We start from the raw sequence: 17,424 nt of genomic DNA, 5'->3' as shown, positions 1-17,424 counted from the left end.
TTCAGATGCTCGTATCTAAAGCAACTTACAAAAAAAACAGGAATAACATTCAAGTAACAATGCAGCAGACTCTCATTGCTTTACATTATTATTATTTGATAGGCTTCTCATCACACTCTTTCTCCTCAGCAAGGAGACCATGTAGCCTGTATCCCCATGCAGCCAATTAGGAGGAAGGCCACAACTGATAATTCAGATTATTTTATTGGCAGGCTGAAGGGTTGCAGGGTTTTATTTCTCTGGAAGACTGTGGGTCTTTCAAGGAATCTGCAAGTCAGATGGTGATGGTCATAAACATTTAATATAATCAATCAGTCATCTGCATAGATAACCAGAGATAAAGTCATAGGGCAATGAGGCATTGAAAGAAGACTCCTCACATGATCCAAAATAAATTGCATGGAAAATCTTGATTAACATTTGCTGAAAATTCATGAGAGGGATTCACGCACAATAATTTCACTCCTTAGGGTAAACATTTCCACTTTTAAATAGAAACCACACATTACTCACTGACATTTGGAAGCACATCACATCACTTAAAACTGAAGCATCAAGATGCAAGTTCCTCTGATTGCAAGATCACATGATCACTCCCGATCAATGGAGGAACCACAGAGCGTGCCCATGCAACATCATCTGACTGTGCCAGATGACCACTGCGAAATCTGTGCTGTCCCCCTTCCTCTCTTACTCTTCGGGCACGTTGTTGCCGTGTGCCTACGCATGAGCTCTCAGAGGCCGGCTGTGACACTTACACCCCCAGCACTGCATCGGCTCGATGTACGAGATGGGAAGAAACAGCTTGATGGAGTCTGATGAAGATGTACAGTAATCCTACATGGAAACGTTTGACATTTCTGCAGCTTTTTCACATGAAATAAAGCACTTCAAAGCTCTGTGTGCTCCAGGGATATCTCTCTTCCTACTGCATATAGTCCTCTCCCGTAAAGCACTAGATTGTTGTCAGTGAAATTATCATTAATTACATAGGCACATAAGCAGCCCACAAAACACTTACTGCCATTACGAAACAACATGTGTTGTACTAGTTGTAAAATATCATAGCTATTCAGCAGGAAGTTGCGTCAGTGGGGCTGGTACTACAGAATAGGCTACAGGTTATGTATAAAGGTAAATGTAATGATAAGCAGAAATAAATAGAATGTGCAACTGTGAATCAAGGTAGGTAATAAAGTAGGCCAGGTGGAAAGACAACTACTAGTAAAGTTAGTATAACTAACTAAGATAGTATAACTAAAGATAGTCCTACTAGGCCTACCAAAACTTGTACTGCACAACCAGGGCCTTAACTATCCAAGACTGACAGAGTGGAACCATACCAGTTCATGGAATTCTACTCTATATTCTAATCTAAACAAATTTATCTTATTTTGCACATCTGTGCCCAGGGACCCATCATAATCTGTCTAGAGACTATGACTGCAACTTTTAAAATGTTGTCTCTTTCTCAAGAGACCATGTGGGTAATCACTAATCTAAATTCATGGGACTTAACTTCCATAAAAACAGCAGAAGCGAAACTGAAACTGAAAAAAAGGGAAATTTAAACTTGAGAATGGGCATAAAATGAGGAAAAGTAACAAAGCTTTACCCAATTTCTTTATATAGACTGTTAAATATCAGTGAAGTAATTACACTGTTGGCCTGACAACTTTCATGATGTACACCATGCTGTTGTCACCTTTGCTTATCCTTATTATCTCAACGACAGCTGTTAAGATTCTCCATAAATCCATGGGCTGCCTACATTTCACTTCAGCGCGCACCAATGTAACACCTGAGTCTGAAACAGATTCTGCCCGCATCTGGTTCAAGGTCCAGGACACCTGGGAGACCTGTTCGGCCTCAGGCGTTCTCAGGCTCTCTGAAGCACGGTAAGCCTGTAAAAGTAAATATTTTAGTCCCAACCTCCTGAAGAAGGTGCAAATGAAGAGTTTTGTTCCAAAACACTATAAATCCATTTGTGAAAACATTAACATTAATAAGTCATGTTATTTAATTGTGTATTTCAGGTAATATCAATAAAATTGCAGTTCTGTTTTGATTGAGTAAAGATAAATCAAATAACAATATCCAATTACATTTCCACTGAAATTTCCACTGAATTTCCACTACCCACTGACCCCCCGAAAAAAAGCCACTCAACTCTTTCACCGGCCACTATAGATATATAAAATGATTAAAATGTGCTACTGTCCAACTATCCATGATTAAAATGTGAGCTACTGTCCAACTTGATCTAACTATACTGTGTACATAATCTGATTTTAATATGTAGCTATATTTCATATTTAACATTTATTTTCTATTTGGTCTGTTATGAAATCATGCATTGACCTTGAGTTTTAAGAAACTTAAATACATGCATGCTTAGCATTTTGTGAAAAGAAATAATTGAGGCTACATTGACAGACTCTTAACCGTGAGCTGCCTGTATATTCTCTGATTCTAATATTTACAGATATCTTGGCGATGTAAGCACAGCTCAGTTTTAAGAAATGCTTAAAGCCGAAAGACCATGTTGAATTTTGCTACAATTTATTTCAAAACCGGATTACTCTGGAACAGCTAACTATACACGGGAATGCATTAGCCTACACCTTTGTGTTCGGTAAGGTCTGCTGTTTATTCTGATATATGGTTTGTCATGTGTTGCGTGAAGAGTGTGTATTCCACCGAGACGAATGGGTGTGGAGATGGGCGCAGAGAATAATTATTTAATCTCTTAAAGTTATTTTTCTCGCGAACTGTTTATCACAGCAAATAGTGGCTAGCTAGCACCGTTTAAAAGCTGAGAAAAGGCTCTTTCATGTGACACATGTGTGATGAGTAGCCCACTTCTCGAGGAGTTCAACAGAGAAGAATGGGTGAATTTGGACGCACTTCATATGCCGAAGTAAAGCTGAAGCGCAGCGCTGCGCAATGCTGCGCAGGAGACTGCGGCTCACTGGTAGTTATTATAGGTAACTTCAAATCAGCGCGATTTACTCTTATAGGCAAGGCTGCACATTACAAGGTCTGTACGAGATGATCCGGATCCGCAGCACTGAAGTGAGAAATGATTTAACTCTTTGTGTAGCGCATGTGAGCGCTTTTCCCCCCATTTCAACCTGAATATTGGTGGGGACTTTTCAGTCGTAATTTGACATTGGTGTGGACACGTCCTTCGGCCCCCACGCAAATTTATGCCCATGCACGCTGCTCGCATGCATAGACAGTAAAGGGGGAAGAAACTTGATCGTCTGGTGTAGTGGAAACATAACTTTGCAAAAGTTCTGTGGCCATTCCATGTTCGTCAAATACGGTTCTTGCATGATTGTTCAAGGACTGAAAAACAATTGCTTTAGCTCACAGGCCTTTTCTCCTTTTCTCATTTTTTGTTAAAAAAAATTAGATTAGATTCCCCACGTAAACTTTGAAATGAACAAACTGAACAAAAATGTTGGTAGTGTTGCATAGGCTATGATGTTAAAGTTGAAAATACAGTTGCTTAATATATAAAGACTTATAGGCCTACACAATAATGATAATTTAAAAGTAAAAATCACATAGGCCTATTTAGGAGGACTACCCTTGCAAAAAAAGGGTGAGGGTATGTTTGTTTCAAATGAGTAGCCCTCCATTTGATTTCGGGTCTTCAGGTAGCCCTCATTCCCAAAAAGGTTGGAGACCACTGGTCTTGGCTATTGGTGTGTGTGTTTTTGAATGCTTTTAGTCCAAAACAATAAAGGGTTTTTACTATTTCAAATCAACCTGAACTTGAAACACCTGAAAGAGCTTTTTTTGCACATCATTTCTTCACTTACTTCTGGATTATCACTCTCCCTTGCCGTAAGCGCCAATGGTTTTAGGAACAACATCAGTATTCTCTCCTGTAATCAGTATTCTCTCTGTTTGCAGTTTCATCAGCTACTGATGTATATAAGTCATTTTTAATAAGCTATTGTTTAGAGTTTGTTCTTTGCATTGCCAATGTTAAATTATGCTATAGGCTATATGCAATTAAGGCAATACACAATGAAATGGACTCACTGTTTTGCCCATATCATTGAATTTAACAGACATTTTAAACAGGAACTGGAGACATGCACAAGTTTTAAAAAACAGGTCTTAGACTAACACCTCCAATTGTGCTTACGTTAGCCAAAAGTAGGCTAACATTAAATCTGTTTTAAGTCCACTCAGACTAGTGTGAATTCAACAACCTGAATCCACACAATATAATACTGTTGGGAAGGTTTAAATTAACTTCAACCTCAAAGTAAGAGATATTACACGTGTGGCTGTAGTATCAATACTAGGCCTATAACATAAAGTTGTGTATGGTAAAGTTGATAAATGTTAAATGGGTCACTTCTTGTTTTGCAGGCTACACCAGACTTTGACTATTCTAGAGTCAAATGACCATATTTTATGACCTGGATCTTTGTCCTAATGTACACTTTCATGTCCTACATGTTTATGTTATACAACATACTAAAGACAAAAAGGTGTCACTCATCACCTCAGACTGACTACAGCCAGAGGTGGGCACAAATACATCAAAAACTATTTTGTTACAAATTACAAATACTGGCCCATGAAGTGTAACAAAATAAAATACAAAATACTGATTTGAAATTAGTCATTTGGAATTAGTCATTTGGAAATACAAAAATACCCACACAATAATCATACTAACAAGGCATATTATTGAAAATGTATCCCCAAGAGACAAGAAATACTATTTTTGATTGGCTGGCAGGGGGCTATTAATTCTGTACATTGGGGCACCTATGAAGTAGATCTGGTAAAAAATGTAATCACCATCGCATATAACTGTAAACAATGATTGAACTCACAAGCAGGCTTCGCAACAGTGGAATCAACTGTAACAAAGCAAACTACCCACCATCATTTTCCGTAACCAATGAAAGTAGTACAACAAATTGAACAGGTCGGCCTCTTTTTAAACTGAACTACATTTCCCTTGTTGTGCTATCAATGCATGCCTACTGGCAACATGGCGGATAAACAGAATAACAACCTATAAGGTGTCCCAATATACGGAATGAATTAACTTGGGAGAGAATTCCACCGGAGGTCTTTGTCTCCGTCTCCTCCATTATGACTGCATATCAGGACACCACAGTGGATGTTACTCTTTACATAAATCCTCACGTCAAATCCAAGTTTTAATACTGTCCTGTAGTGAGAATGAACATCAGCTATTAGGTACTCAAGGTCATGGGGTCAAAGGCCGTGGTCCTAATATTCTCAGTATATTATCTGTATCGTTTTCAAATTTTAGTCTTGTAGCACTTAACACACCTGACAATTCAAGCTCCTAGTTACTTTTTAATTTCTTTCAACTTCCTGACATGTTCTAAGGGGCTTTAAGTTGTCTACAGGGTGACTAAAATTGACATAAACAAATTGGGTTTACACCCCATGTTGTCCTTACAGAAGGGTGATAAAATTGACCATTTTGGCTTCCTCAATTGACTTTTTTTTTTTTTTTCCAACTTTACACATGTTCAGAGGGGATCGTAATAGAAGAAAGTCGAATCTAACACTTTTAAGTTGGTCACAATGTGGCATACCACAGCAAGAAAAATGGAAAATGGGTAAACATTTCATGCTTTTCTTCCAAAAAAAGATAATGAAATGTTAAGGTCAACTTTACAGTTGAATATAGGGAATTGCCCAAGGGATATCTCCAGGCACCCAGCCTATTCTTAAAACCAGTTTCACCAAGATTCTGGACTTCGGCTTTATGATAAGCATTGCCTATTGTCATGGTTATAGCAGTTAGTATATTTAATTGAGTGATGACATTTTGGCTTATTTGAGAAGTATTTACAAAGTTGAAAGAGTCAAATACAATCCCTCAAAGTATTTTGTTACAAACTACATTTGAGTTTTTCCCAATCCTGCAAAATACACTAAAGACATTAAATATGCATTTTAAATACATATAATTAAAATACTGCCCATGTCTGACTACAGCCACTACAACCTCCTGTTCAGTTATTTACTGCCACCTAGTGGCCAGTATACACATAGCAATTTCTGGACAGAAAGGTCATTGACTCATATACCAGCATCCATCTTTCTGATTTTATCTAACAAGCAATTGCAGTTAAACAGATGCTCACATTTAGACTCACTTGTCCATATGCTCACCCCATGATCAGTGTAGGTTACTCTCAGTGCAAGTCACTCAGTTATTCAGATGTAGATTCAGAGTATGCGCTCATTCATTATAAACCAGACCAATAACCATGTCACTGTCCGGTTCGGAGTTTCAGGAGAAACAGAATAAGTTTAACTATCCGATCCTCGCCAATATACAACTCAAAATTGTTTTAGACCTATATCTCAGGATAAAAAGTATCCATCCATCTAAATTTGAGGATGGTAATAAACAAAACTCCAGATACATACTTGCAGGAATGCTTGAACTTTATTCAAATGAAAAAAGGAATGTAGTGGGAGGATGCTCGTGTATGTAGTGGGAGGGTGGTGTCGAGGATGTTACTGGTTAGGAGATGGGGGGTTAAAGGTGGTCAGGGGAGTGAGACATCGCTTGCGGCTGAAGACAGGCCACTTAGTTGCCACCACGGAGACGCAGCACAAGATGGAGGGTGGACTCCTTCTGGATGTTGTAGTCAGACAGGGTGCGCCCATCTTCCAGCTGCTTGCCAGCAAAGATCAGACGCTGCTGGTCTGGGGGAATGCCCTCCTTGTCTTGGATTTTGGCCTTCACGTTCTCAATGGTGTCACTGGGTTCCACCTCAAGGGTGATGGTCTTGCCGGTCAGAGTCTTGACGAAGATCTGCATACCACCACGGAGACGCAGCACAAGATGGAGGGTGGACTCCTTCTGGATGTTGTAGTCGGACAGGGTGCGCCCATCTTCCAGCTGCTTGCCAGCAAAGATCAGACGCTGCTGGTCTGGGGGAATGCCCTCCTTGTCTTGGATTTTGGCCTTCACGTTCTCAATGGTGTCACTGGGTTCCACCTCAAGGGTGATGGTCTTGCCGGTCAGAGTCTTGGCGAAGATCTGCATACCACCACGGAGACGCAGCACAAGATGGAGGGTGGACTCCTTCTGGATGTTGTAGTCAGACAGGGTGCTTCCCATCTTCCAGCTGCTTGCCAGCAAAGATCAGACGCTGCTGGTCAGGGGGAATGCCCTCCTTGTCCTGGATTTTGGCCTTCACGTTCTCAATGGTGTCACTGGGTTCCACCTCAAGGGTGATTGTCTTGCCGGTCAGAGTCTTGACGAAGATCTGCATACCACCACGGAGACGCAGCACAAGATGGAGGGTGGACTCCTTCTGGATGTTGTAGTCGGAAAGAGTGCGACCATCTTCCAGCTGCTTGCCAGCAAAGATCAGACGCTGCTGGTCTGGGGGAATGCCCTCCTTGTCCTGGATTTTGGCCTTCACGTTCTCAATGGTGTCACTGGGTTCCACCTCAAGGGTGATGGTCTTGCCGGTCAGAGTCTTGACGAAGATCTGCATACCACCACGGAGACGCAGCACAAGATGGAGGGTGGACTCCTTCTGGATGTTGTAGTCGGACAGGGTGCGCCCATCTTCCAGCTGCTTGCCGGCGAAGATCAGACGCTGCTGGTCTGGGGGAATGCCCTCCTTGTCTTGGATTTTAGCCTTCACATTCTCAATAGTATCACTGGGCTCCACCTCAAGGGTGATGGTCTTGCCAGTCAGGGTCTTGACGAAGATCTGCATCTTTACGCTGAAAAGAGAATATCATGCCAAATCATGTCAAGCACAATCAGATACCATAGTTTTCATACAAGACATGCAATGCAAGCTTAACTCAAATGAACATTGATGATTGATGAAAGTTTGGAATGAGACTGCGCCATCAAGATCAGCGTGCTTATTTTTCCCAGTAGAATAGGGCGGCCACTAGCTGTCAAATAATGAGCTGAAGCTCCACCCTCATTGCGAGAAAGATCAGCTGACGTTTCCTGGTAACCTCGGGACGCCATTTTGAAACTACATCCATTAGCCACTGTCAGCAAGCGTCCTGAGGCTGCCGTTTGACAATTCTGGTTAACGTCTTCAATCTTCCCCAGTATGACTCACACAAAATAAATTTAGCATAAACAAAAACACTTGAGCTAAAACAGTACAATGACGGGTTGAAAGCTCCGCAATGAGCAAGACAACATTGGCCAGCTCGATTGCTGTTAGCTTAGTTAACTAGCAAATAAACCCGCCCGCTAACTCGTCCATTACATGGTTTGCCTAGTGCTAGGGATTTGGTACCCAGCTAATTAGCTTCTTTTTTTTGCTAACCGGTTAACATAGGCTACCGAAAAACATCCGACGTTTGTTTGGTGACAAGGCAAATAATTACAGTTCGCATACTACACTCGAAGATAAACCAATGTAAAGAAAAATACATTATAGTTTCACCATTAACGTCACCTTACGAAACGAGTTGGTAAGCAAAAAAAAACATAAAGCCGATTAGCATTAAGTTAACGTTAGCTGGCTTTGCTTGGTTCATTCGACGTCTGTAGAAAGGATGGCATAAATGTACAGTAAGACAATCCAGAAAACATTAACGATTAAACAGTAGATAGGTAGCTCACATTTAAGATGGTCTCGTTTTGACAAATACTCACAAACAAATGTTCTTTGTTGACGGTGGCGACAAATAATGAATTTCTTCTGTCTTCAGGAAACGAGTCTGAGCTCGAAAACAAAGGGCGGCTGTATTTATACCAAGCTGTTGTTGTATCCCTCCGCCGTTACACCCATCGCACTAGAAACTGCGGCTTTCGACTGTGTTGTTTTAAATTCGACATATTTTATCCCAAACTGTCTACAGATGCATTACATGGGTCTAAAATACATTTGAAAAACAATTATTGTTGGGTTTGAATGAGAAGAAAATATTTCGATTATGAATGTGGGTTGAAAAATGCGGAAGTAGAAAAGTCATAGGTGAGTGAGTCGTCATTTTGAGGAAACATACACTGACTGACAAATGACTCAGGATTCTAGAAATGGACAGGTTTTCTGGTTGTCATGTGTTTTGTCCTCGACCTAGTTATAAAACACACGGCGTGTAGACTACAGGTACAGACAAATAAGTATATATTTACTTGAGTTGAGTGACAAAATCCTCAACTCACGTATTGTAAATAGCATTATTTGAGTTGTGTTAAGCAGCTGCTGTTACATGGCGCAAATAGGTTATTGATGGTTTGATCATGACGCAATATAAATAAGAATCGAATGATGCTTTAGCACCTGGAATTTAAAATTATGTGTTTGACTGGTTATGATAACGTATTTCTACCGTAAACCTGGGTTTGAAGTAATGTTAAATATGGGTCATCATGGTTAAGCTAGAACACAACTAGCACGCCACATTGATTGGACAAGTTCGTGTCTCGTCTCGTCTCGTGACTGCCGCAGCAACACACCACCCCTGCATAACCTGCTGCAAGCAACCATAACGTCATCATAAAAATGTCAGCATGATACACCCAGCCAGCCAGTTCGTTTATTGAAAGCTACAATACCCACCAATATCTTTCTGATTTATTATCTTGAAAGTCCTAACTATTACAAGACAGGTGAATGCGAGTTATGGGCAACTATGCAATGTGTCCAATGTAATTGTAAGTTACATTTCATATAGCCGATGCCGAGACATTGGAGGAAAATAAATTCACGGAAAGAATCTAGGCTAACAACAACAACGGTGTCTAGCTTACCTTGCCCCTACCGGTTGGGCTACATGATTTCGTAAGGGTAGGCGAGCTTCAGGTCAGATCCAATCAAACAGGCTTTGCCTACCTAACTGAAACATCACTTCAGGAAACACAGCATTTAGTATGACAACATTTCAGGGGGCATGTGAGAACAATAACAAATAGCAATGAACAAATAGTCCTCACATCACGGCCAATAGCTAAAGGCTAACAGCAAAACATACATGCCAGAAGCCCTGGGCCTACTTCTGCAAACAAGATGTTTACTTCAGCCTAGGATTACTAAATGAGTTAGGCCTACAGAACAGATGGTAGGCTAATATGATTGCTGGTTCCTAAGAAAGTTTCTAGGGAGCACTATCCAACCATATATGTTTCAGGGAATCAGTCAGTGAAATATTTCAAGGCTATTTACACAATTTATTATTACATCTCTGTGTAACAGATTAAAAAGTTATGTAATTTCTGTGTATTCCAGCATGTAGAATGTTGTGACTTTTCTTATGGTGGTCTGTCTGCCATATGAAATTGAGGCTCCCTCCGTGCTGAATAGGCCTACTGATCATTTAGTAAACAGCTCTCAGCTCTGCCTATGTGAGGTGTTAAATGTGGATGCTTAGGGCTAGTGCATAACAATGACAAACATTGTCCTGTCAAGTAGCCTGCTATTGTGAGTTGTTTCAGGCACATAAACCCGTTCTCAGTAAGTAAGTTACACTGAATGCAGAGATTATTCTTGCGCAACTGAAACCCCTTTCGCTGCCTCCCTGTCTAAGTAGGCCTTAGGTTAAAAAATCAAACCCACAATTTTCACTCCAGTTGAGCCAATTACAGCCATTCTCTTCCAGTTTGTGTCAGAATTCCTTTTTTTCTAGAAACGTCATTGTTATCTGTGGCATTCATATGTTCCAACGTGTTCCAGATTTTTTTCTTAACACACAAAATATTACAGTTGAGTTAAACACTCACATTTCAGTTGACAACGGATTTTATTTGAAAAGATTTCTTGCAATCACACATGTACATGAGGAGCAGGTAAGCTGCCTTTAAAGTAGGCCAATCTCTGATTGGCATAACAGTCAGTCTCCTTTGGACTCTGGGCAGATGGTCTTGTGTGCCGTGACGTTTTTCTCCCCATAGCCGCATTTTATCAGTATGTTATGTTGCTCTGTGTTCACCCATAACCACGGCCACATTCTCTGTCATGACTATGGGGCAGTTTCATTCATTTGAACCTGAAGGAATGTCAACAATATTAATTGTTGTTATTCAAAGTCAAAGGTTTATTTTTTCATAAGCAAATATTTTTTTAACAACCAGATAACTAACTTACTCTGTCAGATAATATAACTTTATCAGTCAATGAACATGATCAAAAAGTATTTTATACTTACTTTTGGTTGACCTTTCAGACTTGATGGCATTTTGAACTCTCCCTTGCGCACCTAAGGAGGAGAATAACTTGAAAATGGGATGACATTAGCATATAAACAGTGATGATAAGGGTAGTTAGGAAACTATCCTATATAAATTCCAGTACTGAAACCCTCAATTTTCTGTAGTTCACGTCAAGTAGAAAATCAGTGAGAGGCCACACACCTCCCAAAAGTCATTTGGATGGGTACAGGATCTATAGCATAGTGTACAAGAAAAAAGATCCCCACACCAGGGAATTCTCATTTACAGGAGATGATCAGCACATCAAGGAATTCCCATGTACAGGAGATGATCAGCACACCAGGGAATTCCCATTTACGTTCTTTTGTTTATTTGCAGTGACGTTTTGAGCCCCACGTCTCCCGGTCTAGTGTGAAGGAAGAGCCATGGGGCTCGAAACCTCGCTGCAGATAAAAAAAACCCCTCCCTGGTGTGTGGATCATCACTTATTTACTGTATCATTTTATCTCAAGTAGGCCTATAGCTGTCATTTTGACAATTTCAGGGATAAGACGACTGAATGAATTGGCTACATTTACACCAACAGGTTGAGGATAAATCACAAATTGTGTGTTTTAAAAAAAGGTCTCTTGACATGAAAGTGTGTTGCATGTTTCCATGGAAAATCCAGACGAATCTAAGTAGCCTATATTCAAGATTTTAGTGTTTCGTCGAGCATTCTGTTTCACTAGGTTAGCCTACACCTGTGCAAGTTTGCAGGTTAACATGGCAAAAAAACTGTTTGTTTTCAGTCATGCCATTGAAATGCTAACACCCATGCTGTGTTATTGGTTCTCAGTGTGCTGTCAACAGAGCGAGAACAGTAATCTGGAGGACTGGCTGAATCTTGTGGGTGTGGTGAAGTGACACATTATTTGAACATGTCCTATGAAACTGCCCACTCTCACCTTACCAAATGACATATTTTTTTATGGCTTTTATGCCTTTAATTGACAGGACAGTGGAGAATGACAGGAAGTGAGTGGGAGAGAAGAGTCGGTGTACGGTGTAGGTGCCCCAGCCAGTTGCGCCACGGCCGGGGCCTAACCAAATGACATTTGAGTGGCTGCTGGCTGTGTGGTGCCACAAACGTTTTTTTTTCTACCAGACATACAGGAGAGATGTTAAATTCTCCTCCCACAGTGGGCCAACCAACAACTATGCCTATTTACCATCAAAAACAAAATCACCAACAAAGCAACCTTTGTGGGGAAAAAAACATCAACAGAATAGCCTTACGAGAGCCTTTCACTACTTCACCTTCACCTACTTTTATCGGTGTTTAATTACTATGAATGTATTGGGTCCAAATGTGTAGTGCACTGATATTCAGATTGACAGTGAAGTGGTTTCTTTGAAAGTGTGGCACTGAGGTGTGTGTGTGGGTGTGTGTGTACCCGGTCTGTGTTGTTGATCACCACGGCGTCTGGCTGCCCATATTCGGGGGGATTGGCGTTCGGGTCGTAGCCCAGTTTGCGCAGCATGGGTGCGATGTTCTTCATGTCAGACAGGACGTCCGGAGGAATGTGTCCGACCCAGCGCGTCAGAGCTTCCAGGTTAACCGGTTTGATCACCTGATCTGTGGAGCGCTCGATGCTTGAAACAGCAAGCAACACACGAAAGTAGAAAGTAGAGTTATACACCTTATCTATACACCTCATCTCAGTTAGACTTCCTGTCACAGCAGTATTGGGACCCGCACAGACACTATTTCAGCTGTATACGAGACAAAAATGAGCCCACAAAAGGGAAACCTCAGATACTTATAGTGCGGGTTTGTGGCCGGCTAACTTACTTTAAACTTTTTCACATCAAATTTTGGTTTTAAGCCACAAAGTCAAATGAAGTGGGCATGTAACTGAACAGCCTTATTGTTCCTCTGTTGTGTGACTACCAACTGTCAGCTAGACAGTGGAAATGTTTAACCGACTTCTTTCACATCTTTTTGCACACCTTGCCTTGTGAAATGACTGTGGTTATGTGTTGCATTGTTAAAGGTGAACTCTAGAATAACTCCTACGATAAAACACTGACTTTAATGAATGTGTGAACCTTCCATCAGCAAGACATTTAATATGTTGAGTGCAGTGTTGCCACTCTTGTCTGTATTCTTGCCCTGCGGTGCAGTGCCAGTGATTGATTTTTTTTCTTCAGTGTTACTTTTCTGAACTCCTGTTGTCATCATTGATTTACACCACTTTGCAGAGAGCTGTTTGGGTTGGTTACACCACAGTAAGAAAAGGCTCCACATAACTAAATTACAAATGTAAAATAGACACATGGCACCCTGCCAATAACGAATATTTGTGTGAAACATCCTGATTTCACAATGTACTTCCTCTCTACTGCTTCTGCTGTTCTGCTTTCAAAGGCATTTCATCTATACATATTTTATTCTTTCTCTCACACACACACACAAATTTTGTAATCACAAATTTATTAAGAGGAAAACCCCTTGAGATGTAACATCTCGTTTTCGAGGGGACACAGACACACATACACACACACACACACACGCACACACACAGACACACATACAGTATATATATACACACAAAGTAAATCTATACACTTAAGTTTGAGTACTTTTGTTCTGTGTTCTGTATATTTTACCGTGACAGGGACACGCCGCCTGGCTTGCCTATGGCATCCTCGTGATGCAGGACGCCCTCATGCCAGTCCATCTCCAGGAAGCGGAGCACACGCTCCAGGCTGGCACGCGGATGGAGCACAAGGTCCTCGTAGTGCACCTCCAGGCACCGGTGGGTGCCCACCTGCTGGCACTGCCAGAACATGCCCTGTATGGCGCGGTTCCACTTGCTGAGGCAGTCGCGGTAGCTGGACAGGTTGAAGCCGGTGATGGAGACCCGCCGCGAGATCATGGAGTGCACGGACGCTCGGCCATCACGCAGCATCAGGATGAACTTGGAACTGGAGAGGAAGGGACACAGAGAGAGGGAGAGAGATAGAGAGAGGGAGGAAGAGAGCAGAAGGTCAGAGAGAAAGAGAGAGAGGAGAAACAACTCACTACTAGGCAGAAAATAAAAGGTGAGTTAGTGTTTATTCTTTCACCAGAGTAAGTGAGGGATAAAGAGAACAGTTGTTTATAGAAGTACGTTGTGTGTAAATATACAGCATTATAGTACACATATAGTTTATGTTATGGAACTACGCTGTATGGAAATATACTGTACACATGTATACATACAGATCTTATTTAGAGGTGAAAATCTCTGCCAATTGATATCACTGATCCATACAAAAAGTGATGAAATTGCTCTTTGAAAGTAATGGCATGAGAGAGGAAGTATGTATGTTACTGAGTGCTTTTTTGTTGTGTTCAGATTTACTTGGGGAAGAGTTGAGAAAGGTAGACGGCACTCTTGAGGGTGAAGGGGTCCTTGTTGCATAGCAACGGCGCCGGCTCTCCATGACGGACGATGACCTCCAGCAGGAAGGCCGTCACCGCGGCGTCCAGCATCTCCTGTGTGACCCCTGCCTCGCTCAGGCGCTCCCTCTCCGCCCTGTCCGTTGCCCAGCCCTGCCGCAGGGCCAGCAGCCGGGGAATGATCCGAGTCTCCTCGCCGCAGCGGATGTCCGGGTGTGCGTCCAGCATGGCACGCATAAGGGTGGTGCCAGAGCGCGGCACGCCGCCCACAAACACCAGCGGCGAGCTGCGGTTGTAGCCATGCAGCTGGTTGTGGAGGTCCCTCACCAGCACGTAGGCACTGCTGCTCTGGTAAGGGTCATCCGGGCAGTCCTGTAGCCAATGCAGCGTCTTCACCAGGAGCGTCAGGAAGAGCAGCCAGAGCAGTGAGGAGGCTGCGCGCCGCAGGGACACACGCATCCTGCTAAAGAAACATGGCCGCCGGCCCGCCGGCAGCACCTCTCCACACCAACACCTGGCCGATCAGACCCAGCCAAAAGAACCAGCCACCAGGCCGGTCAAACCCAGCCAAAAGCACCAAACACCAGGCAGTTAAGACCCAGTTGAAGATGCCAGCCACCAGGCTGGTCAGACCCAGCCGAAAATTCCAGCCACCAGGCTGGTCAGACCTAGCCAAAGCATGCAGCCCAGGGGCCTACGGATCTTGAGACATGCTGAGGTGAAAGAGAGGAGAGGACACTGCAGTGAAACGGTCGGGGTCATAGGTCAGCACAGAATGAGGGCTACTCTAGGGACAAAAAAGAGGCCATGGAGAGTCTGAAACAAACAGTATCAGGCAGTATAGATTGTACAGAGCAATTGTTTAGGCAGCAAGATTGACATATCTAGCTATGCTCCAGGATATGGCCGTGGGTGTTGTGTTCAGAGACAGAAACAAAAGTACATGACAAGACCTGCTGCTATAAGTTCTACACAGGCAGAACGGAAAGTGTGAAAGCTGTTCAGTTGATCTAACAGGAACTACAACGTAACTATGAACGCAGTTAAAGTTGAAACTGCTTTCAGAGGCTCAGCATTCAAAGTCCAGATTCAAGCATATCTTATGTATGTGAAGCATTCAAGAGAAGAGTTCAAAGTTGACATGCAAATGTTTTTTGTCAAACAGGCACTGCCACTGCCAATATGAATTCCACTGTACTGAGAGTACTGTAGTAGTTGTTGCAGCTGCATAAGTAGTAGTGTTATTAGCAGAGAGTAAAACAGAGTAGTGAATGGACACAACCAGCACACAGTGAAAGCAAAGAAAGCATAGTTTTATGATACTATACCTTTGCAGCGCTTGGAGCCTCAAGCGGAAAAACTAAAAGCAGCCAGTGGTTTGTTCCTCTGGTGAGATTGCAGGAGGAGATTAGAAATGCAAGGAAGTAGTTAATTCAGTCGACACTCACGTGCAGTGCTCTACCACAATCCACTGAAATCGGCAAACAAACCCAGCTCTGTACGGGAACAGGTCGAAGAGGACAACAACAAAAAAACTTGGCTCTCGCTCCGTGGATGCTTATCTGCACAGGTCAGTTAGCTGAACCCTCCGTTTGTCGACACCCACGATACTTCCTGTTCAGTTGTGAAGAAGCAGAGCAAAGAGGAACCCCTGGCCCAGCTTAAAAACCACACGGATTGCTTGAGAGCCTGCAACAACGATAAGGAATTACTCTTCAAAGAAAAGAAACTTTTATCTGGATAGGAAACAGTAAGGGGACACACCTAATATCTGGCACACAGTGCCAGGAAATATTACAGGAAATATTAACATCAGGATAAACCACAAGGAAATTAACCAGTTTTTCCAACATGTAATGAATTTTACAATTGTTGACAACTGTCTACTTTCCAAAACATTCAAACATATATTAATGTACACACACACACACACATACATATATACAGTATATATATATACACACACACATATATATTTATATTTGTAGGAAACCTACAGTAAGTGCCATTTTGGCATTTTAATGTAAAATAGTTTGATGGCAGTCACATAGTTACTCTTCAAGATATTCATATAGTATCTCAGTATGAGGGAGAAATCTTCAGCACAGAGATGTGTTGGTGCATTGCTGTGCTTAAATCGCATACGTTCCTAAACACTCTGAGAAACAGGCTAAAGAGGGCGTTCCCATGGACGCACTCTGTGGCAGAATCGTCTGTGAGGAGTGTGTATGTGTGTGTGTCTGGCAGAATTGTCTTTGAGTTGTGTGTCTGGCAGAAAAGTGTCTTTTTTTTTTTTTGAAAACAGAGCCCTCTAGTGAAGGGAACATGGGTGACATGTTCTACACAAAGATTGCAGTCAAGGGAGAGTGTACTGACATGACAAAGGGTTGATAAATAAAATAGGGCTTGAAGGACTGATACATAAAATTAAATGTAAAAAATTTAGGTTTCTTGGCCAAGTATACTTTTCTTATACTTTACGTATACAAGGAATCTGGTCTCTGCATTATCCCATCCGTGAATTAGTGAACACACAGTGAGCTCTTTGTGTTCACGTAAATGGATAATACTTATAAAGGCTTGATAAATAAAAATGGATAAGACCTCTCTAAAGTGCCCCAACCTTTATTGGCCATCACTTTAGTCTGTTTAGGTTCATTTACATTACTGCCAGTTCTGCACGTTACTGTGTATAAAACCCATGAACGGTTTATTAATGGACCATACAATGATGACATGCTCTGTGTAACGTAACAGATCAGGCAATCAAGTGTCAATAAATAACCTGGCAGTGATTTTGAGACAATCAATGTGTGTGAGAGCAAGGTTGCAC

The 17,424-nt window shown here is 41.9% G+C and overlaps 2 protein-coding genes across 3 annotated transcripts; both read right to left on the bottom strand.

Annotated features, from left to right (window-relative positions):
- Positions 1 to 6,450: 6,450 nt before the first annotated feature.
- On the bottom strand, positions 6,451 to 8,782 carry ubc (ubiquitin C). The gene is given in 3 exon segments (XM_048258927.1): positions 6,451 to 7,141; positions 7,143 to 7,767; positions 8,669 to 8,782. Coding segments are annotated over 2 exon segments (1,146 nt in total). The 5' UTR covers positions 7,761 to 7,767; positions 8,669 to 8,782; the 3' UTR covers positions 6,451 to 6,613.
- A 1,954-nt stretch (positions 8,783 to 10,736) lies between these two features.
- tpst2 (tyrosylprotein sulfotransferase 2) lies at positions 10,737 to 16,499 on the bottom strand. 2 transcript variants are annotated; one of them, XM_048258133.1, is made up of 6 exons: positions 15,920 to 16,499; positions 14,554 to 15,304; positions 13,817 to 14,134; positions 12,601 to 12,799; positions 11,161 to 11,211; positions 10,737 to 11,001 (listed from the first exon to the last, which is right to left on the bottom strand). In XM_048258133.1, exons 2-6 carry the CDS (start codon positions 15,048 to 15,050, stop codon positions 10,975 to 10,977), a joined length of 1,092 nt encoding a protein of 363 aa, XP_048114090.1. In that variant the 5' UTR covers positions 15,051 to 15,304; positions 15,920 to 16,499; the 3' UTR covers positions 10,737 to 10,974. The 2 variants fall into 2 exon arrangements, with proteins under 2 accessions (XP_048114090.1, XP_048114089.1); XM_048258132.1 differs by having other exon boundaries at positions 16,040 to 16,499.
- Positions 16,500 to 17,424: the final 925 nt, after the last annotated feature.

Source organism: Alosa alosa, chromosome 12 (assembly GCF_017589495.1).
Source record: "Alosa alosa isolate M-15738 ecotype Scorff River chromosome 12, AALO_Geno_1.1, whole genome shotgun sequence".
In the NCBI taxonomy this organism is placed as follows: domain Eukaryota; kingdom Metazoa; phylum Chordata; class Actinopteri; order Clupeiformes; family Clupeidae; genus Alosa; species Alosa alosa.
This window is presented reverse-complemented; position numbering and strand designations above follow the sequence as displayed.

Coding starts and splice junctions, on each gene's coding strand:
- tpst2 (XM_048258133.1), bottom strand. CDS start 15,050: ATGCGTGTGTCCCTGCGGCGCGCAGCCTCCTCACTGCTCTGGCTGCTC. Junction 12,800..13,816: donor GGCGGCGTGTCCCTGTCACG/GTAAAATATACA, acceptor TGCTGTTTCAAG/CATCGAGCGCTCCACAGATC. Junction 11,212..12,600: donor TGATCAACAACACAGACCGG/GTACACACACAC, acceptor TCTCCTCCTTAG/GTGCGCAAGGGAGAGTTCAA.